This window comes from Rhinichthys klamathensis, unplaced genomic scaffold (genome assembly GCF_029890125.1).
Source record: "Rhinichthys klamathensis goyatoka isolate OS25496 unplaced genomic scaffold, OSU_Roscu_1.1 h1tg000781l_1, whole genome shotgun sequence".
Lineage (NCBI taxonomy): Eukaryota > Metazoa > Chordata > Actinopteri > Cypriniformes > Leuciscidae > Rhinichthys > Rhinichthys klamathensis.
This window is the reverse complement of record NW_026607178.1, coordinates 1-23,270: the sequence shown is the minus strand read 5'-3', so window position 1 is coordinate 23,270 and position 23,270 is coordinate 1. Positions and strand designations below refer to the sequence as shown.

At 41.3% G+C, this 23,270-nt stretch overlaps 2 protein-coding genes across 3 annotated transcripts; one reads left to right on the top strand and one right to left on the bottom strand.

Moving 5' to 3' along the window:
* The first annotated feature begins 9,014 nt into the window (after positions 1–9,014).
* Positions 9,015–17,287, top strand: dixdc1a (DIX domain containing 1a). The gene is made up of 14 exons (XM_056243155.1): positions 9,015–9,318; positions 11,617–11,726; positions 11,810–11,964; positions 12,808–12,894; positions 12,978–13,031; positions 13,144–13,194; positions 13,412–13,516; positions 13,629–13,682; positions 13,872–14,004; positions 14,437–14,765; positions 15,722–15,788; positions 16,092–16,200; positions 16,275–16,383; positions 16,484–17,287. Exons 1-14 carry the CDS (start codon positions 9,296–9,298, stop codon positions 16,565–16,567), a joined length of 1,470 nt encoding a protein of 489 aa, XP_056099130.1. The 5' UTR covers positions 9,015–9,295; the 3' UTR covers positions 16,568–17,287.
* Positions 17,288–17,589: 302 nt separating this feature from the next.
* On the bottom strand, positions 17,590–22,955 carry pih1d2 (PIH1 domain containing 2). 2 transcript variants are annotated; one of them, XR_008805834.1, is made up of 6 exons: positions 22,596–22,955; positions 22,110–22,233; positions 19,250–19,498; positions 18,227–18,501; positions 17,739–18,000; positions 17,590–17,691 (listed from the first exon to the last, which is right to left on the bottom strand). XR_008805834.1 is itself a non-coding variant. In XM_056243139.1 (5 exons), exons 1-5 carry the CDS (start codon positions 22,779–22,781, stop codon positions 17,866–17,868), a joined length of 969 nt encoding a protein of 322 aa, XP_056099114.1. In that variant the 5' UTR covers positions 22,782–22,955; the 3' UTR covers positions 17,699–17,865. The 2 variants fall into 2 exon arrangements, 1 of the variants encoding a protein (XP_056099114.1); XM_056243139.1 differs by lacking the exon at positions 17,590–17,691 and having other exon boundaries at positions 17,699–18,000.
* Between the last annotated feature and the right edge of the window lie 315 nt (positions 22,956–23,270).

The following is a 23,270-nucleotide window of genomic DNA, read 5'->3' as shown; positions in this document are numbered from 1 at the left end:
CCACTTCGAACACATGTCCGGAAAATTTGCGCACCTGCATGCAAACTCTGACCCATGCGTACAAACATTTTGGAGACGGAGCAATATGGCGACACCGATGGTGACCTGAGGGACTGGTGGCAGATGATGGAAAACCAGTTTAAATCTTCATTATGAGTCCTAATCATAAATACAGTGCATGTTCACTATAACAGTTTAAATAAATAAAATAATGATTTAAACTATGTTTTACATCTGATATACACGTTTAGATTAAATATGCTATTCTCATTAATGGAGCATTTAAATTACATGAAATCATTACCGAGAAGTCAATTCAATTCAATTTATTTATAAAGCACAATTAAACACAACTGCCGTTGACCAATGTGCTGTACGGAGTAAAAAAACAATAACAGAATAAAAACAACAACAAAGACACGGATAAAAAATACAGAACATAAAAAAAACAGGACAACTCTATCACCAGTCATATTGTCATCGTCACCTGCCTGCAATCTGCACTCATCACTCATGTGAGCGTTCTGCCGCACTATGGCTGCCGTCGCATCATCCAAGTGGGTGCTGCACACTGGTGGTGGTTGAGGAGATTCCCCCTTCCATGTGAAGCGCTTTGAGTGCCTAGAAAAGCGCTATATAAATGTAATGAATTATTATTATTATTATCACCAGCACCATAAAACAACACAGTTCCCTCAGTTCACTGTCTGGTCTCGTCGTTACGCCATTGACTGCCTGACTCTCCATCAGGATCTCTACAGCCTGCTATCTATCTTACCTGCTTCGTGTAACTTACCATTACTTACCTTACTTGTCCATGAAACTCCCGTCTGCAACTCTAGTCCATCTGTCTTCAGCTTGTCATCCGTCTTCTGCCCAGCCCGATATCCTCAAACCTGCATCAGATAAGAGACTCAGTCATATACAAACATATGTATCTGTGCACATACAAACTGTCTTCCAATCATCAACTCACCTGAGTGCTTTGAATAAATATCCATTTACTTTACCTGTTTGTGTCGTTCTGATCTGTGACAGAAGACCAGACCTTAAAGATTAGTAGCTTGGAAATTGCCTCAATAAATGTTGGCCCTTTGAATGGCAGTAGGATGATGGAAGAGTAGGATGATGGAAGGTACAACAGTTTTTATTTTCCAGAGTGGTAGAAACCTGGAGGAATACGTCCCTGAGTTCGTCACCATCAGTCACCGAGCCAGTTGCAGTGACCTCACCCTTATGGAGGGATTTTGGTGCGGGCTGGATGATCAGATCCGCTTAAACATGCCGCGCGGAAACCCTGTATGGGACCTTGAAAGTTATATCAACTTTGCGCTCTGGATGGATGGGTCCTCGTTCATCGTTGGCAGAGCGGATGAGGACACCACTACCGCTCAACCACAGTCACCCTTGTCCCGTCCAGAGTCTCGTCCCGCCAAGCCTCACCATCTTCACGTCACGCCTGACCAGCCCGATCTTCACGTCACACCTGACCAGCCCGATCTTCACGTCGAGCCAGACCAGCCCGATCCTCACGTCACGCCTGACCATCCCGATCTTCACGTCGAGCCTGACCAGCCCGATCTTCACGTCACGCCTGACCAGCCCGATCCTCACGTCACGCCTGACCAGCCCGATCTTCATGTCAATCCTGACCAGCCCGAACTTCACGTCACGCCTGACCACCCCGATCTTCACGTCGAGCCTGACCATCCCGATCTTCACGTCGAGCCTGACCATCCCGATCTTCACGTCGAGCCTGACCATCCCGATCTTCACGTCACGCCTGACCATCCCGATCTTCACGTCACGCCTGACCATCCCGATCTTCACGTCGAGCCTGACCACCCCGATCTTCACGTCGAGCCTGACCATCCCGATCTTCACGTCACGCCTGACCATCCCGATCTTCACGTCGAGCCTGACCAGCCCGATCTTCACGTCAATCCTGACCAGCCCGATCTTCACGTCACGCCTGACCAGCCCGATCCTCACGTCACGCCTGACCAGCCCGATCTTCACGTCACGCCTGACCAGCCCGATCTTCACGTCACGCCTGACCAGCCCGATCTTCACGTCAATCCTGACCAGCCCGATCTTCACGTCACGCCTGACCAGCCCGATCCTCACGTCATGCCTGACCAGCCCGATCTTCACGTCGAGCCTGACCAGCCCGATCCTCACGTCACGTCTGACCAGCCCGATCTTCACGTCGAGCCTGACCAGCCCGATCCTCATGTCACGCCTGACCAGCCCGATCTTCACGTCACGCCTGACCAGCCCGATCTTCACGTCTCGCCTGACCATCCCGATCTTCCCGTCGTGCCTGACCAGCCTGATCTTCACGTCGATCTTCACATCATGCCTGACCAGTCTGATCTTCACGTCATGCCAGCCATTAGGCCTATCACCGGATCGATCTCTGGGTGTCCAGGCCTGATGTCCAGCGTGTCAGAACCACCGATCATGTCAGTGTGATTGGCCAGAATGGTGGCCGCCACACCCACTCCCGAGTCTCTTCATGTCATGCCTGTCCAGCCTGATCTTCACGTCATGCCTGTTCAGCCTGATCTTCACGTCATGCCTGTTTGGCCTGATCTTCACGTCATGCCTGTTCGGCCTGATCTTCACGTCATGCCTGTTCGGCCTGATCTTCACGTCATGCCTGTTCGGCCTGATCTTCACGTCATGCCTGTTCAGCCTGATCTTCACGTCATGCCTGTTCGGCCTGATCTTCACGTCAAGCCTGATCAGGTCAGCCTTGCCGAGCCTGCGCTCCACGTCAACCCTGCCGAGCATGAGCTCCAGCCTTCTGTCCCCGAGCCTGAGCCTTCTGTTCCCGAGCCTGAGCCTTCTGTTCCTGAGCCTGAGCCTTCTGTTCCCGAACCTGTCCCTGAGCCTGTCCCTGAGCCCATAGCTCCCCCCAAGAAAATCGTCACCTGCCTGCAATCTGAACTCATCACCAGCACCATAAAACACCACAGTTCCCTCAGTTCACTGTCTGGTCTCGTCGTTACGCCATTGACTGTCTGACTCTCCATCTGCAACTCCAGTCCATCTGTCTTCAGCTTGTCATCCGTCTTCTGCCCAGCCCGATATCCTCAAACCTGCATCAGATAATAGACTCAGTCATATACAAACATCTCATTCATTATTCAAACCTGTCTTCCAATCATCAACTCACCTGCCGTGTCTGTTCCTGAGTGCTTTGAATAAATATCCATTTACTTTACCTGTTTGTGTCGTTCTGATCTGTGTCCAGATATCTTATCTATAAAAAATGGGCAGAACCGCTCACACATAGCCACTGACTCTGTCTGATAGGTACACACAACCAGGATTAGTACAGTACAGCATTAATAATAGTGAAAAGGATAGGATTATTGTGATTCTTATCTAAGAGTAGAAAAATAATCTGATTTGGCCACTCTCACCGCATTCTGATACTTAAAAACGGAGTCCTTAAGCATCTCATAAGAGATCTGTAGTTTGTCCTTTTTCCATTTCCTCTCGACCCTTCTACAGGGCTGACTCAGTGTCCGAGTGGTATTATTCACCCATGGCTCGGGGGTTGACTTTTGTTGTTTAGTCCTCAGTGGAGCGACATCATCTAAAATTGTATTGCAAACAGAATTAAAATTATATAGCAATTTGTCCTGGCTGACCTCTGGTGAAACAAGATCAGGATAATGGGAAAACTCCTCAAACACTGCAGAGAAAGTAGCAGAGGTAGCAGCGGTGATCCTCCGCACCACAGTTTTATGGGGATTTATAGTATTCATCGATAGTAGCATATTGAAGATAATAGGATTATGGTCAGAAAAACTATTGTCGCATATCTCAATGTCACCCAACAAGAGTCCATGGGACAATATAAGATCAAGACTCTTGATTCAGTGTGACCCTGTATGTGTGTAGGTCTTGTAACCAGCTGCACTAAGTCAAAAGTTAGCGGATGAGTTTTGGGGGCAGCATATGTGAATATTAAAATCACCAATAATTCAAAATCTATCAAAATTGGGGATAATACCCCCCAAGAAATCGTCACAATCCGTTAGAAAATCTTTATGTAGCTTTGGAGGCCGATAGACCACAGCAACAGCTAGTGGAGTGTTAGAGTCAGGCAAAAGCAACTGCAGTTCGAAGCTGTTGTATGTGGTTCTTTGTATAGTCCGACATTGAAAGCAGTCTTTAAACATTGAAGCCAACCCCCCAACCAAAAATATATATATGGTATATATATAACTGTGGTAACAACTCCGAAAGAGTTAAATCTCCATTCGAAAGCCATGTTTCAGTGGTAAATATGTGTCGAAACGCCACGGCGGCGGAAGCGTGCGGAGGCGAAGCTAGAACATTTTTGTTATTCTAATAAATACAAATATTTATAACACTTTTCCTGTGGCATGCTGCATTTTAACTATAGCGAGGATTCTACTACTTAGAGAACTATAGGAGAACTACTTAGCGCATGATAATAGCAGAACTCATGGTCTGAGAAAATATTTTAGCGCAAATAATGAGCAATAATGCACAATAAGGCCTATCTGTTTCCATTAAAAATATAAAGCAATTAAAAATAATATTTGGCCTGTGGAAAAGATTGAGAAAAACTTTCTCTGAAATGTATTTTATAGCCTATACTATTTTATTATTTTTTTTAAAAACAAGGCAAGGCTAGGCCTATGATTTTTTAGTAATGTAATGTGACGGCACACCCGTTTCCTATTGTCTTGTACAGACCAATCAAATACATTCTTGTGGAATCAAATAAATCACAGTAAATTATGAGTTTCTATTATTTATTTTTTTAAACAAACAGTACTTGTAGCAGAAATATCAGAGGAAATGTTTTAAGGTGCACTCAATTTTGAGAGCAAAAGGTCCATTGTCTATTGTCATAGTGTAGAGAAGTATAAAGCGCCACTCACACAAGTCACTTTCAAACCAAGCAGATTCTGATGGTCAATGCCACGACACTGCATGTTCAACTTGGTTTTATATTATATTTACATGTATTATATTCATGTACATCTTTATTAAAGAATGTATTGGCAAGATGGGGGAAATTCAAATGGTTAGACAATGAACAAAATGCTCTGCTTGTAAATTTTGACTCACAATTGCAGATTGACTGTGGCTTAGCTTCTTTGAATTATAAGTAGCTTGTAGCTTTACTAAGCTTCATTTAGATACATTGTAGCTTTCCCAACACTGTCCTTGACTGTCTGAGTAATCTCTTCCAGTAATACTGCGGTTTTTCTAATTCTACTCCAAATCCACTGCCAATATCACCCTGCTCTGCACAAATTGGGAATGTAGCCATTATGGGATAAATGGGTTGTTCATGCATAACATGTCCATGGACTTTAAAAAAAAAATCATTATTATTATTATTCAACATCATTATTTTTGGTTAAAACGTAGAAGTAGTGTACAATGTAAAAATAAAACAAAGATTATTGGAAGATTATTATGTTTTACAAGAAAATACTATTTCAGACTTTACAATTTTATGTTAAATTCAGTGTGTTACTTGGTATTTCTTTGTAATTATTGGGTGAAAATGGCTTCAAAGGAAATCACAGCATTTTTTTGTCAGTGTTCCTGAGGATCATTGGCAGTTCTATGAACACATTCTCTAATGATCCTTGGAATAAAAATGTAACACAGATAAAAAAAACAAGCCAAAACAGCTAACTATTGTCATGACATATTGTCAATAAAATTCCACACACAAAAAGAAAGAAAAGAAAAGGGGGAAAGGGCTGTTCTGCATGTAGCCTATACGTTTTTGCCCAATTATGGGCATCTAAGTCATTTCCCTTTCAGAATGTCAGAAAAATAAAATCGGTATATTATTTATATTAGTCTGGCATTGTTACGGGTGTGGTGCAGGTTGAAGGAGAGGCAGCAGTCAGCAGATCAAATTCAATAATCTTTACTAATATAACTCAAACCAGGAATCCAGGAAACACTAACCACACCAAATACAAACGTTACATAAACGAGAACCGACAAGGAGTGAGGGAGAACACAGGGTATAAATACACTTAGAACGGATAATGAGAACAAGACACAGCTGGGGCAAATGAACTGATAATGACAGGTAGACAGGTGAAGGAACTGAGAACTAACGAGGAGCGGGAAAAGTGACACAGGATTAAACCAAATACACAGAGACGGGGGGAAACTCAGGACACACATGTAACATAACGCCCCCTCCAAAAAGGCGCATCCTCGCGCCGTATAACTTCAATAGGGGTGGGGGGGCGGGCGCCCTGGAGGCTGACAAGGGCGTGGCCTACCCAGAGCAGGAAGCCTCCAGGGCGGAGCAGGCTGGGAAGGCGCCCATGGTGGAGACGACCCCTCGGGCGGCCATGGCGGAGAATCCCTTTTGGGCGGCCATGGCGGAGAGGCCACTTCGGGAGGCCAGGGTGGAGAGGCACCTTCAGGTGGCCAGGGTGGAGAGGCACCTTCAGGTGGCCAGGGTGGAGAGGCCACTTCGGGAGGCCATGGTGGAGAAGCCACTTCAGGTGGCCAGGGTGACGTGAAGCTCTGGCTCGGCAGGCGTGCGGGGAAGCTCTGGCTCGGCAGGCGTGCGGGGAAGCTCTGGCTCGGCAGGCGTGCGGGGAAGCTCTGGCTCGGCAGGCGTGCGGGGAAGCTCTGGCTCGGCAGGCGTGCGGGGAAGCTCTGGCTCGGCAGGCGTGCGGGGAAGCTCTGGCTCGGCAGGCGTGCGGGGAAGCTCTGGCTCGGCAGGCGTGCGGGGAAGCTCTGGCTCGGCAGGCGTGCGGGGAAGCTCTGGCTCGGCAGGCGTGCGGGGAAGCTCTGGCTCGGCAGGCGTGCGGGGAAGCTCTGGCTCGGCAGGCGTGCGGGGAAGCTCTGGCTCGGCAGGCGTGCGGGGAAGCTCTGGCTCGGCAGGCGTGCGGGGAAGCTCTGGCTCGGCAGGCGTGCGGGGAAGCTCTGGCTCGGCAGGCGTGCGGGGAAGCTCTGGCTCGGCAGGCGTGCGGGGAAGCTCTGGCTCGGCAGGCGTGCGGGGAAGCTCTGGCTCGGCAGGCGTGCGGGGAAGCTCTGGCTCGGCAGGCGTGCGGGGAAGCTCTGGCTCGGCAGGCGTGCGGGGAAGCTCTGGCTCGGCAGGCGTGCGGGGAAGCTCTGGCTCGGCAGGCGTGCGGGGAAGCTCTGGCTCGGCAGGCGTGCGGGGAAGCTCTGGCTCGGCAGGCGTGCGGGGAAGCTCTGGCTCGGCAGGCGTGCGGGGAAGCTCAGGTTTGGCAGGCGTGCGGGGAAGCTCAGGCTCGGCAGGCGTGCGGGGAAGCTCAGGCTCGGCAGGCGTGCGGGGAAGCTCAGGCTCGGCAGGCGTGCGGTGAAGCTCAGGCTCGGCAGGCGTGCGGGGAAGCTCAGGCTCGGCAGGGGTGCGGGGAAGCTCAGGCTCGGCAGGGCTGCGGGGAAGCTCAGGCTCGGCAGGGCTGGACGGAACCAGCGGCGAGGGCTTGGCTGGGCTGGACGGAACCAGCGGCGAGGGCTTGGCTGGGCTTGACGGAACCAGCGGCGAGGGCTTGGCTGGGCTGGACGGAACCAGCGGCGAGGGCTTGGCTGGGCTGGCTGGGATCAGTGGCGGAAGCTCTGTGTCCCAGTCAATAAGCTCCTCCTCTTCCCCTGGACCGATGGTGAAGGGAGAGCCACAGCTCGCCAATACCCACTCAACAAAGGCCTCGAAGTTCCCCCGAGGCCCATCTCCGGGCAGGCGTGCTGTGGTCTCGGCGTTGAGACCTGCCCGGAAGAACACACAGAGGCTGGTGTCATCATAATGGACAAAGGGTACCAAGTCCAAATACCTCTGTGTGTGGGCCTCGAGGGAAAGATCCTCTTGGGAAAGCAGCATGATCTTTACTGCTGCCAAATCCATATTTTGGGTCGGTTCTTCTGTTACGGGTGTGGCGCAGGTTGAAGGAGAGGCAGCAGTCAGCAGATCAAATTCAATAATCTTTACTAATATAACTCAAACCAGGAATCCAGGAAACACTAACCACACCAAATACAAACGTTACATAAACGTGAACCGACAAGGAGTGAGGGAGAACACAGGGTATAAATACACTTAGAACGGATAATGAGAACAAGACACAGCTGGGGCAAATGAACTGATAATGACAGGTAGACAGGTGAAGGAACTGAGAACTAACGAGGAGTGGGAAAAGTGACACAGGATTAAACCAAATACACAGAGACGGGGGGAAACTCAGGACACACATGTAACAGGCATCATGATTTCAATGATTTCATCAATGGAGAGTGGAGACAGAGTTGTGGAACAGTATGCTTTTCTCTGATTTTAAGCTGACGTGGTCATACTCAACGTGCTCTTTCTCTCTCGCTCTCCCTCTCTCTCACTTTCACATGCACACACACACACATTCACTCTCTCATTTCGACATAATACGACAATATAAGATGTAATTCACACAGTGAAATCAAGCACTTATCATACATGCTTTTAGTTTAACGGAGCTGGTTAAAGTGTGTCATCTTCACACAGACACAACCAGCAGCATGGCTCACTGGAAACGCCCATTTTTTCATCCCATAACCACCCACCCCCCTCCATCCTGGAGCCCACCACTCTGTGTGAAAGGGAGGGGTGAAGATGGAGGAGGGGAGGGTAAACAGAGCCGGGCTGAACCATGTCTGACTCCTAAAAAAGGAACAAGGGAGGGGGAAGACAAGGAGCGAAGAGAAACAGAAAGGCAGAGGAAAAATCCCTCAGAACTGCCTCGAGAGAGGCACAAAAACAGGGAGAATGAGAAACAGGAGTCTTACAAGTCGCAGAAGACAACGTGGACATTCAAGAAGGGGGACGGCAGACCATTCAAAAGCCTTTTTCTCCCCTGTTATGGCTCAGAACTGATAAACAGGATTACCTCATGCTTATCATAGAAACACATGCTGCCTCTGATTGGGATTTTCAATGTTGAATCTATGGGAATAATCAAAAGGTCATTTAGCCTGGGTTTACAGCACGAGTGTTAAGGATGTCCTAAGGAAGACCTGCCAAACAAGCAGGTAGGTAGGGTACGCACGGACCGGGACATTTGCATGGTCTGGGATCTGTTCTCCATCATCATCTTCAACAGACTAGACTGGTAGCTACGTGGATACTGGGATTTGTGTGGTGCGGTTTCTGATGTGCACACCCTTTGGACCGGCGCTGTGCCGTCTGCTATGTTGATGACACACTGCTACTTCCTCGAACCCCACGGGATGGGCTGGATCAGAATGGGAGGTTAGAAGGGCAAATAGCATCATGGGAGCCAAACAAATGAAATGGTATGAATGAAGTTCTACAGCTCCCTCTACAATTTTGTCCTTCCTGTTTCCATCTTCCATTCCATTTTGGATATCCCAGGATATAAGAGCCATACTGCTTATTGTCTATAAGTTGGACTGCAATATTGTGATATTGTATGTGGCTGTATGATATGATGAGGTTTAATAATGAGTGAAAGTGGCTGGCACACCACTGTTTTCTCACTCTGAATGTATGTCTCAATTGTGAACATATAAGAGATTGATGTGTGGGTGTTGCCTGCTATTGTGAAATCACCTAGCAACCGGGAATCACAGGCTTCAATATTGTCAGTGCCATCTGTGTGCTTGGTAAATGCTCAGATAAATGAATCCACTATTTGGTCCATAAATGTGTTGACGGTTATGTGATTTTGATACACAATACATCATAAAGAGGTCATACAAGTGGAGCAAATAACTTTGTCCTCGCATACAAATGTTTCATTATATTAGACTCATTAATCTGTTATGCAACAGTCTACTTGGTCTGTCTGGACCAGCCTTGAAAAGATATGGAATGTGTGAATTTTTTGTATAGCAGCAGTTATTTAAGCAATATCACACAAGCAAGAGTGATGTTGTTCATATCAGCATGGCTAAGACGCTATTCATACAGAATGCGTTTTTGCTTTGGAAAAAAGAGGAATGGGGAAAAAACGCAAGGTCTAGAGTTTTTTTAAAGTGAAACTTCTTTTAAGTTGAGCGCCGTGTTTTTAGAAGTTAACAGCGTGTTGTGTGAGAAATCCAAGAGACATAAGATGTGGGCACAACAGTTAAACACGTCAGTCTGGTGCATGTTTACATAGAAAAACTATTAAAAAATAACTTAGTGGAACACAAAAACAACCCTTAAAGCTGCAGTCCGTAGCTTTTTTGGGTTAAAAATGATCCAAAATACATATTTGAGAAAATACATAACCAGCCAGTGTTCAACACTATCTGCTTGCCGTAGCTCGATTCAAAACGGTAAGCTTGTAATAATGTTTTTAATTCCAGTGGTACTGGTGGATTTTTTGCGGGAGATTCGAGCATGTCTTTGCGTCATTACGTCACATCTGTACACATGACCTAAACACTACTGCTAATCACAAGCGCTAATGTCGAGAATCAGACTAACAGCACATGATATTGCTTTTATGTCAGTTCAATAAATATAACTTTCATTTAAAATACCTCACATTTTAAATACAATATTGCCAATTAATTTGTCTATTTTTGCACAGCCAATAAAAATAGTTCCAAATGAAGTAACAATGTTACGTGTCTCATAGCAAAACACACAATACTGGCCATACTGAAAAAATCGGTATGCAATGAAGAGGCTGAGTGAATGATTCAATGATACGCTCATAAAGATATTCGGCAGTTTTGTTCCTTAATGAATCAGTGTTTTGAATGAATCAGTTGAATGAATGATATAATATTTTTCTCACAAAGGCAGTAACTTGTCACTTCCCTACTGGCGTATAATTCACTTTTTGGAAGGAAATGGATATAAAATTGGTTATGAAACATGTCCATTAAAAAGCGTCTGTTGCAAATAAACAAAACAACCCCATTGTTCATAATGCATTAGAGTAAATAATGTACAGTGGAATATAAATGGTCTTAAATGAGCCAATCAGATTATGTTTTGTATCTGGAGTGGTTTACTACTGTATAAACCAGTATGTTCCTCTTTGTAAAAATAATCAACATTCAGTAATATGACACCTCTCAGAGAAGCATTCTGCTGTAATTTCATGCTTGTGTACACAACGCTTTATGTAATCATTCTCAGAAGCTTAATCAAGATGTAATCCTGGCTAATAGTCCTTATCAAAATGATGATGCTAATCAACTGGGAGAGCTGCTTTGTCTTTTATTCAGTGCGACAGACTTCACTCTGTCTTTATTTCTTTGTTAGAGAGATCTCAATTTCGATATCATATTCCCGTGCCAGAGGAACAGCTAGGGGTGTTTGAAATAGAGTCTCTCATTTCATCTTTACTGAAAACAGATGAATGACATGTGACTTAGGAATGCTCGGGAACTTTGTATTAGTGTGGTTTGAAACGGAAAACCTGGGTTAGAAAGATGACATGTCTATTGTAACAGGAATTTCCCTAGATTGTTCAGTTACATGTAATTAAAGTGAACACAGTATACCTTATGTACACAAAAGGCTTTCATTGTCATCAAATTACTCCAGCTGGTTATATATGACTGAAAATTAGGACCATACCATTACGAATACATGGTTATCTTGCTCACTGATTCTTTACAACATCTCTCCAGCCTCAGTTCATCCAGTCCAGCACACACACCTAAGGAGGAGTATATTATTGCCAAATCTGAAGATTCGGGAGAGCTAGTGGGGAATCATACGGAGCAACCACAAAGCCTAGGTAGGATGTATCCCCTGCTTGGTCCTACACAACAGATTTTTTTCTATACTTTTCTTATATTTTGTTGTTTGTTTCCTTTGAAGAGGATGTAGTGAAATCCTCAGCCACCGAGCCGTCTCCTGGCCCAGAGCATGCTGGGAAAGAGGAAAGCAGCACATGGGAGGAACAGCTATGTGCCCAACAGGAACAGCTGGAGAAGGAGATGCAGGAGACCAGGAAAATGGTGTCAAGGCTTCAGGCGAGTTATTATTCGTACACATTTATAAATGGTTGATTCTTCAACATCAGGCTTTTTATGTCAAATTATGCAAAAAGATAATAATAGCTTTCAAAAGTTTGTAATCAGTCAGATCTATTTTAAAGTAATTAATAATTGTATTTATTTAGAATGATTTCCGAAGGATCATGTGACTGAAGACTGGAGTAATGATGTATTTTCCACCAATATCATTTGAGATGTGGTGGAAAGGATCATGATGTATTTCACAAATAAAAAATATGAAAGTATAAATATTTAAAAAAATGTCAGAATTCTCCCATAATGAGTATTTTATACAACGGACAGTTAACTAGTGAGTCCACAGGGTCAACATTTTGGAAACACCCATGTGTAATACCTCCACTACTACATTTTAAGCAAAGAGCATGTATTTTAAGAATTAGTGCTTGTAAAAGTAAAGCAGTTCATTCAGTCGGATTAAGATTATTACTTTGCACAGATTGGCAGACTTTCCTAATCCATCATGATTAATGTCACTCTTAAACAGAACCAATGACGAAGCATTTCAAGCTCATCAATCCAGCATTTCAAAGCCTCCTTTTATTTGCCAGGTATCAGCATTAGAAGGCATCTTTAATTCTCTAATGCAAGAGTTATAAAGATTGAAAGAGGAAATACAGCTTTAAGGGAGAAGCTGCTAGCTAGTCTAATCATCAAACAGCATCCGAGGTTGATCACGTGATGACTGCTGTTAGGAACACTGTTGGTGCAATAGCATATGTTCACAGCGAGTGAGTGGACTAGTTTTACTCACATTACCTCAGTGCGTTAGAAACCTCATGGTCACATGTCTTCATTCAGGCCTTACTGCTGCATGGGTCACTACCTGAGGACGAGCAGACATCTACTCTGAGCTTTGGAGAAAGTACCAGCTCAGAGCAGCAGCTGGTAACACTTAACTATGCTTTTGTGCATGTCTCATATACAGTCTATTATGGTAATGACATATCCTTTTTATTCTGCCATTGGAGATTTTAATTCGCAGTCGTCTGGACCAGAGTATGGAAGAGTCTTTAGATCTGAAGGTAACTTAAATTGCTGAAAAGAAATACTGGCTGATGTGCAGTAAACTGTATATATAAGCTGAATATACTACAGTTTGTACATTGAATGAGGGTTTTAATGTGTTTTTTTCAGAGAGAACTTTTAAGATACAAGCAGGAGGCACGTAATCTGCAGGCTATTAAGGTGAGACCAATTAGGCTAAGTGTAGAACGTGTTTACAGTTATGATATAAAATACAATATATAATAATAAATTGTGTGTTCATTTGTAATATTATAAATAACAGAAGTATGAAAATTATTCAATTCTTTAATTTTAACATTAGCTTTTGCAGTGTACAGCAGATTTGTTGCCATTTGGTATTATTAGGGTTTGTTTCTGTGTCCATCTGTTTACCCAGGATGCCTTGCAGCAGAGAATGTCTGTGCAGGAGGACTCAGTGCTACAGCTCAAACAGGAGCTGCTCAGATCCAGCATGGCCAGAGAGGAACTGGAGGGACATAATGTGAGTCTGACAACAACACTAATACAAAAGTTTTAAATGTATAATTGCATTTTAATCTCCTTTGTATCAGATATATAAAGTTATTTGCAAACTTTTGCTTTTTGTCCTTTAGGTGGAACTGGAAAGGAAGTTGAACGAACGCAACAGATTTCTGAGTGAATACAAAGTAAGCAAATTGCATCCTAATGATGCTGAGATACTTGAATCCTATCTAGTGTTATTTAATCATCTTTAGTATTTTAATTCATTAAATAAGTCTGTGTTGGTTCTCTCTCAGTGGGGGGGGGGGGGGGGGGGGGGGTGTCTATAGTAAATCCATAAAAATCCCATTTGTCACATGCACTTATCTTTGTAGAAAGAAATTGGGCAGAAAGACAGACTTCTTCAGCAGCAGCAAGCAAAACTGGACGATGCCCTGCACAGGATCAATGGAAGCTATCATAGGGTAACTAAAACTAGGGCAAATTTGACCCATTTCGGCAATAATTGTATGTCCTATTAAAGGGATAGTTGTGTTGAAGACAAAAGATGATATTTAGAAGAATGTTGGTAACCAGACAGTTGAGGTAGCCATTAACTTCTATAGTATTTTTTTCCTACTATGGAAGTCAATGGCTATAGATAGACCATATTAAATGGTCTATACAGTCAAGTGTCTGGTTACTGACATTCTTCAAAATATCTTTTGTGTTCAACATAAGAAAGCTTGAGGGTGAGTAGATGCTGACAAAATGTACATTTTTGGGTGAACTATCCCTTTAACATTTATATTATAATATTGTGTATAAACTCTTTGTAGCTCTCATTTATTACACTAGAGGGAGCCATAGCACACCAATAGTCTCAGACTGACGTTTACTTCTAAATGTATTTACCGGTAGCTTGGTATAATATTACATAGATATTCCCATAAAATGCAGATATAAATAACAGAAACAAAAACAGCTTTAATATAAACACATCGTCCACTGTTTTCCAGCACAGAATGGTGAGTCATGTCATTCTTCACTTAAAAAAAGAATTCGCTCAATTTCTACTAAATGTCTGTATTTTGTGTTCTTTGGTTCTGTCTGAATGTGTGCATCAGGGGGACGAGCTACATCTGGTGCGAGATGCTCTGCACAGCCTGAGGGACAGTTTCAGCGTTCATGACCCACAGCATCATATGCTGGACACGCTGGAGCAGGGGCTGGCCAGTCTGGTGGACCGCCTTCACACCACAGAATCCAAGAAACGGCAGGAGAGAAAGGCAAGGTCAACCATTAACTGTATCCAACAATCTGGATAATAGGAAATGTGGGGAGAAGTAGGGCAGGGATTTGGGTTTGATTTTGAGATGTAGGGTGAATTCATGTTAATTTGGGACACTTTTCCCTAGTCGTCTCAATGGCGAAAAGTGTCCCAATCAACCTGAATTCACCCCTAGGTGCAGGGGCGGAGTTTAAGTGGACTAAATGATTGGAGAAGTCCTCCATACATCACCAGAGAGAAGTCTGTCGTTTTCTCCAGAAGGTCTAGTTAGTAATTATGTGAGAAAAACAAAGCCTTTTAATATTTTGAATCATTTGTATAGCAAAATGTGCTCGAATTCCAGACGTTGGTGACGCCTGCTGGTAAGAATGGTGTAAATGCAACGAAAACTCAGCAATTGGTTTGTAAAAGATATTTTAATGCTGAGTTTTCTTGAAAGTATATTAAATTAACAAATCATCTGTCTGTATAATTTTATTTAGTTTATTTCATGGAGAGCTTGGCTAATTAGGCCAATAAGAGACTATTAACTGCATCTCTTCCTTTTTATTAGCTATACAAATGAGTCATTAAAAATGTCTACAAATGTATAAAGTTGATTCAATATCAGGTAAACCGTATAAACACGGGTTCATGGGTACACAGCCTAGCAGCGAACCATTGAAATTTTGAAACATTTACTTTATGTGAACTAACTGAAATCCGTGACTTTGGCAGTTTGAGACATGCTCAGATTTGCAAGGGTTTTGAAGCTTCACGAACCATGTGTTTCGAAAGTGCCCATCACTAACAGTTATGATGTTTTGATTTAACATTATGTGGTCTAAACATAACAAATGAAACATGCACAAATGAATAGTTCACAGTAAGATCTATAACAGGCATTTAAAAAAGTAGATAATAGTGAATTTTCATTTCATGCCGACTTTAAAACGATTTGTTGTACCACCACAGGGTTCAACCAGGTCTCCTGGACGAAAAGCCAATCACACGGACCGAGAATCATGGCCATCGAGCTCAAGTAGGTCACTTCAATGATATTCAGCTAGAAATTCATGCAGGGTTGCCACTTTTTAGACCAATGAATGCATTTTTTATAAGCTTTCAAGTCATTTGTGATTACTTGACTTAAAAATCATTCAAATTCAAACTTATTTATTTAGATCTATCTGTGAAACGATTCATTGAAAAGAACCAACTCAAAAGCACGGTTTGCTCACAAATTTAACATGCACGTTTTAACCTACACAAGATCAATATCTAACAATTGAAATGTTTTAGAGCAAAAGCGTAACTAGAAAAAAATATGTTTTCTTTTTTCCAGAGATTGCTCATTCTCACAGTAGCCCTGTTCTTAGTGCGGCTGCCTCAACCAAAGTACTCTACTACACGGATCGCTCTCTCACGCCCTTCCTAGTCAACATCCCTAAGAGGTGACTACAAGAATGACATCATAGCATCATCATATAGAAGTCTCGTGATCTAAATATAAACTATTTATTGGTAGGCTGGGGGAGGTCACGCTACAGGACTTCAAGGCAGCTGTGGATAGACATGGCTGTTTCCGATATCACTTCAAATCGCTGGATCCAGAGTTTGGAACGGTGAAGGAAGAGGTGAAAATCACACCCCATGTTGTGAATTAGTGAATGCTCAGTGTCTTTCTCTAAATGTGCTGTGAGTATTTGAGAAATAACACTGAATGCCGTCTTTCAGGTGTTTCAGGACGATGCTGTTATACCTGGCTGGGAAGGGAAAATCGTTGCATGGGTGGAAGAGGATCGTGGAGAGGGGAGATGAGGCATGAGGGTTACGATCCGTTCAGAATGAATGTTTTACCCCACATATACCTCATCCCAGCAACTCTGAACCCTTTGTCCTGTGCTAACTGTGAATCTCACCGAACCTGTTCACTAGGTCATTACATCAGGAAAGTGTTTGTAAAATAGAGTATATGCATTTTGAAGATTGAAAGAAAAATGACATTTTAATATTATTAAAAAACAGTTTACAATACTGATTAAAAGTGTATTAAAGTTATGGTACATTTTGTTTTCCAAAAAACTAGCGTTTCAACAATGCCATTGTGATAAGTGAGCAAGAAAAAAAGATCATTTACTTAAGAGTTTTTGTCTTGTGCAGTGACAAATAATAAACATGTCGCGTTAGTTGCCAAACTGTGACAAGGACATCACACATTGTGTGCATGTATTGTCCTGCCAGAAAAAAAGCCATTTCAAGAGAACATATCATATCAACATATGCACACATTCTCTGTAATATATTTTTCACTTAATGTATGTCAACCTTTCTTGACTATCCTTCAAAAATAAAGGGTGGTAAAAGCAGGGACCACTTTGTTTGTAAAAATTTGTAACATTTGAACATATTGAAGTATTCCCTTTGAAAATGATTGTACTTTTCCTATCAAGTTTGCATGTCTGTTCATTGTGTTTGTGTTGTAAATGCAAATGCAGTTGACACTTGTCCACCCTTTTATTAAAGACATTCTGTGCACTGGTGAAGGCTTATTTGTGTATGCAATCGTCTAAAATCGTGGCGATGCACAATATATCAATGTCATATTGGTTATCTGCCATTATACATTTCAATTACATTTGCAGTCATGAAACATTCACTTAAAGTTGAATATTTTAATAACAGTTAAATGTAATCTTCAGCAAATCTCAAAATGAGCTTCCATTTTTCATACTGTACTTTCTAATGTTGTGATGCCTAAATTCACTTTAAAAAAATACTTATAAAACCACTCATTTTAGTGTTTTATTTATTTATTTAAAGAAAATAGGACAGATTTTTAACATCAAACATTAATTAGTTAACTAATAACAAAATAATTATAGTCTTTTAAGGTTCTTATAAATTTAAGAATAGATGGTTCTGTCTGTGAATAGAATATGCCTCTTGAGATGGGCTTAAAATTAATCATCATGTATTAAAATTATGTAACCTTGAATTTGAATGCAAGTCTAATTATCTTTGGGACAACAAATAATAATACAACAATATATTTCTCAGAAAATGATTCGGAAGGTGTTTATATCCTCGGTTTCTTGATTAATAAGAGTGAAGTGTTCTCATAACACAGTCACTAAAACATCTAGAGTCTGTTCCTTCTTACTAAACGTTGCAATGCATGTCTCCTCTTTGACCAACTCAGGAAATGGAAGATGGAGATAATAAATGTCCTCAACTTCCAGGAGAATATCATCCTAAAGAATAAAAACCAAACCCTTTATTGAGTCCACATCATGAATAAAAACCTTTCAAAATATGTACAATATAAGGTTAAATCAGAACTATGGAAAATTTGATTTAGTCCCACTCCCAACAGAATAACAGAAAAATGATAATGAAACACTATATAAGATTAAATAAAAGGCATTTGTTTGGAAATTAAAACTTCCCCCCACACAGCTTGCCTACGGGAACACTGACCTGAGAGATGCTGAGCTGGCACTGTGACACAGATCTCACTCCAGGAAGCTCAACACTCAGCTTCAGGCTCCTAGTTGAGCCGCTGCTGTCAGGACAGACTGTGAGATGATGCCGGGGTTGTTGTGGCTGAGATTGGTCTGATTCTGTGCTGGAGATCACCTCAATGAGACCTGATCGGGCTGCTTTTTTCTCCCGCTCCATGCTCAGTTGGATGGATGAATCCTCATTACTCTCAGCCATTCGCAGTGAGGAGATCTGCTGCAGGAGTGATGGGGCTATAAAAAAGCAGAAGAATCACTTAAAGGGTTAATTCACTTAAAAATTACAATTCTGGTAATAATGACTCACCCTCGTGTCATTTCAAACCCTTAAGACTCTAGTTCATCTTCGTAAGACATCATAAAAGTAATCCATGAGACCCAAGTTGTTTAACCTCAATTTTATGAAGTAACACAAGTGCCTTGTTTGCACAAAACACATAATTTGCCACTTTATTTATAAAATATTAAACTCCAACGCACGTTCACGAGAGCACCTTTTGTGAATGGTTATTGTTACGCATATTTGTTGTTATGAAGCAAGAGCAGATGCTGTTGTATGAACTAATATTTTTGTAAATAAACTGGTAAATTACGTTTTTCTGCATAAACAAAGCACTCGCATCGCTTCATAAAATTATAGGGTTAAACCACTTGGGTCACATGGATTACTTTTATGATGTCTTTACTACCTTTCTGGGGCCTGAAAGTGGTAGATGCTGTCAATGGAGGGACAGAAAGCTCTCAGATTTCATTAAAAAGATCTTCATTTGTGTTACAAAGAGGGTTTGGAATGACATGAGGGTGAGTAATCAATGACAGAATTTTTAGAGTGAATTAACTCTTTAATATTGCAAAATCACATCATTTGCATTCCAGCAGGTTCATAATTAGGTTCTTTACAATTAGTTAGTTAACCTCTGTAGCTCTTAAAACCTGTAAGATGAAGCTCAAACTGTCTTTACATTTCTAAAGCATATTTTACCTGGTTCAGATTGTGGCTTATTGGCAGAAGATTCTGATGTATGTGGTGACATGAGACGCTGCTTCATATCCTGAATGCTGCCTTTGATTTTGTCTTTGGTGAGTTTGTAGTGTTGGGACAGACTCAGAATGTGCTGTTGTTGGATGAAGTTCACAGCAAGCAGATGGAGCTGCTCTTTCTCATGTTTCTCTTTCTCTGTCGTTTCCAGAACCGCAGGGTTGAAGGCCACATCAACAACACTGTATCGCTCTCCAAAAAACAAAGGAAATCAGAATTTCTCAAGATAAAAAGGTGTTTAAGAATCAAGTTTAACCCTTTGATGCGCAAGCTATGGATACCCCTTCTAATGCGCAACATGGGTCTAAAAAGACCCGTATTCATTTCCTATGTTATTTCAGTCATGGCTGAATGTTTCTTTGCTGAATCTTTAAAATATATGCATTTTATCATTTGTTATTCCAGGTATTGATTAAATATCTTGTTTTTGATTTCCACAAATCATTATGTTTATGTTTCCTTTCTTACTTTATAAACAAACACAGTTTTTGTATTTCTACATCAATTTTACATACATGGGTCTAAAATGACCCGTATTCATTTCCTATGTTATTTCAATCATGGCTTAGTGTTTCTTTGCTGAATCTTTAAAATATATGTATTTTATCATTTGTTATTCCAGGTATTGATTAAATATCTTGTTTTTGATTTCCACAAATCATTATGTTTATTTTTTCTTTCTTACTTTATAAACAAACACAGTTTTTATTTCTACATCAATTTTACATACACGGGTCTAAAATGACTGTATTCATTTCCTATGTTATTTCAGGTGGCTTTGACAGTTACAGATTTTAAAATCAAAAGGCGGGGAAAAAAGGACCCTAAACTCTTAACACATCGAACCATTTCAGCATAATGGCTTATTCAAGACTATACGGTTCTTAATAGAACTTTTAGGCCTATTACATGTAAATAAGCTTTAAAGGGGCATTTGGCAACTATTTCAACTTAATGAAACCGTTTAGAAATCATTTGGATGGTTTAATAATTGTTCTGGTGAAAATGGTGACTTTCCCTGCTCCCCCCAACGTTCCTAGGCGGAAAACCAACCTTGCAACATGGAGACTAACGTCCCAGTAAGTTGGAAACAGGAAGTCTTGTGAGAAGCGAGAACGAGCGAGAAACACAAAATGCTTTATGGCAATTCGACATAAACACACACGCCGCCCTCAATGTGTATGATGTATTACCCACCTCGGTATAGCTCCACACGATAAAGTTGGCCGGCTCCGATAATAACAAATGCTCATGAGCAGCGGTAGAAAGGGGGAGGAGGGGCCGCAAGTGAGTTTTTTTACAACATTGTTGTGAAATATACATCCCACAGCTGTAGGGGGAGCTCGTTGAGAAAACATGCGACAACAAAAGTGAAAATCAGCGAAGAAATAGCTAGAGTTGCTGAGTTCGCCTTTAAAAACCCATCTTTTTTTAGTGTAGCTAACATTAGCTAGCTAGAATAGAATATGTCGACAGCTAGCTAGCTAATAGTATTGGATATGTTTCTCTTTCTCACAAGTAATTTCTCACTAGGATTTCGTGGTCAAGTAACCATAGCCTAATATTCAAATATTATGTCCAGTTATCTTTTACAAAATATCAAATATTTTCTGTGGTTAAAATAAAATAAGACTTGCATCAAATATACAAAAGCAGCAGTGTTGAATTGTGAAATGTGTGGCAGGTGAATAGTATTATGTAATAATGCCATAGTAATAGTATTTATGCAGTAAATATGTTCCTACTTGCAAATATGTGCAAATATCAAAGGTTTCTATATGGGTCATTTTTGACCCATGTATGTAAAATGTGTGTAGAAATACAAAAACTCTGTTTGTATATAAAGTAAGAAAGAAAACGTAAATATCAATATTTAATGAATATCTGGAATAACAAATGATAAAATGCATATATTTTAAAAATTCAGCAAAGAAACACTCAGCCATGACTGAAATAACATAGGAAATGAATACGGGTCATTTTAGACCCATGTATGTAAAATTGATGTAGAAATACAAAAACTGTGTTTGTTTATAAAGTAAGAAAGGAAACATAAACATAATGATTTGTGGAAATCAAAAACAAGATATTTAATGAATACATGGAATAACAAATGATAAAATACATATATTTTAAAGATTCAGCAAAGAAAACACTCAGCCATGACTGAAATAACATAGGAAATGAATACGGGTCATTTTAGACCCATGTATGTAAAATTGATGTAGAAATACAAAAACTGTGTTTGTTTATAAAGTAAGAAAGGAAACATAAACATAATGATTTGTGGAAATCCAAAACAAGATATTTAATGAATACATGGAATAACAAATGATAAAATACATATATTTTAAAGATTCAGCAAAGAAAACACTCAGCCATCACTGAAATAACATAGGAAATGAATACGGGTCTTTTTAGACCCATGTTGCGCATTAGAAGGGTTGTGATACAAAAACTATTTTTATTCAAAAAGTAAGAAAGTAAAAATAAAAATAAGGATTTGTGATGATCAAAAACAAGTTAATTGAGGAATACCTGGAATACTGAATGATGAAATTAATTTCTTGCAAAGATATAGAAAATTAAAACTCAGTCGGGTCTATTTAGACCCATGTTGTGCATCAAAGGGTTAAGGAGATAGGAAGTTAATCAAGGACAAAATAAAGTAGGTTAACAGGCGAGTTACTTGGAATACAAGACTGCGAACCAATGCATAACGGAACAAATGCCACCTTAAAGTGAATCTTTTGGTAAAAGAAAATCTTTTGAAAGCAGCAATGATGAGATGGAGCTTTTGTACCTTTCTCCTCTGTTACTTTCTCCATTCGTCCTCCACACACAGGAACAGGATCACTGTAAGAAGTGGCCGCTGGTACGCGTTTCCAACCGCAAATGTTAATGTACAATACATCCTCCTTTGATCCCTGAAAAGTGATAAGACATAAAATCTTTCTCATTTCACTTCATAATTTATGATTTAATAATTATTTGTAAAGTTACATGCCATCCATTTTTAACTTGTACTGTGGCACCATGGTTCAATAAAGGTATCAGATGCAAATGCCATAAATGATTATCACATTCTTAACGTTTGATGAAATTGAAATACCACTTCTTTATCGTCAGTAACGTCAAAAAACATGGTAATGTCATGTCATGTGTACACCATCAAGTCAAATGATAAGGCATCTAAACTGCTCTCATATAACTGCAGTGGTCTATTTGTTTAATAAGATCTATAAAATAAGTCAAAGCAGAGTTTCATTAAAGGTTAATGATGGTTTACCAGTACAGAAGTGCGGATGCAGGCGTGCGGCTCCGGCGGGGAGTGAATTTCCGCTCCCTCCCGTAACTGGCGTTCAATGAAGGTCCTGTAGGCCTCCGGATCATTCTGAGACATGTCATCTAACATCGACCAAAACTGATTTACCTGCTGCAGAGCTCCTTTATTATCATAGCCAGGAATTGCCATACTTAAAATGTTTCAAAACTACTGTAACAACTAAAAGAAAAGTTAATACGACTAATAGCCAACGAAAACTGTTTGGAACAAAACGGACGTTTCGCAGATACTATTTTTAGTAACAAATACTTGGAAAAACGATACTATTTTGTAGAAGAGCTAGCAAATGATCAGTCCGGGACAGTTTTTTTTTTTTTCACCTTGTTGAATTCAAAGGTTACCATAGAAACGAATCGAACACATGCACTGTTCTTCCGATAGATGGCGTTGTTTAGTCAAAATAACTGATTCCAGGGCGCAGGGGACACCAGTAGGCCGAATCCCCTACTGAGCCTCAGCTCTCAACTGAGTAACCACAAGAAACTGTGATTGGACGAAGCTTAACAGTTACAGTTGACGTTACCCTCTTCTCTTGATGGAAATCAATATACCTTATACACAGCAGCGCCATCTTTGAACTGGAATGAAAGTGAGGCTGTGAGGATAGACATACATCTC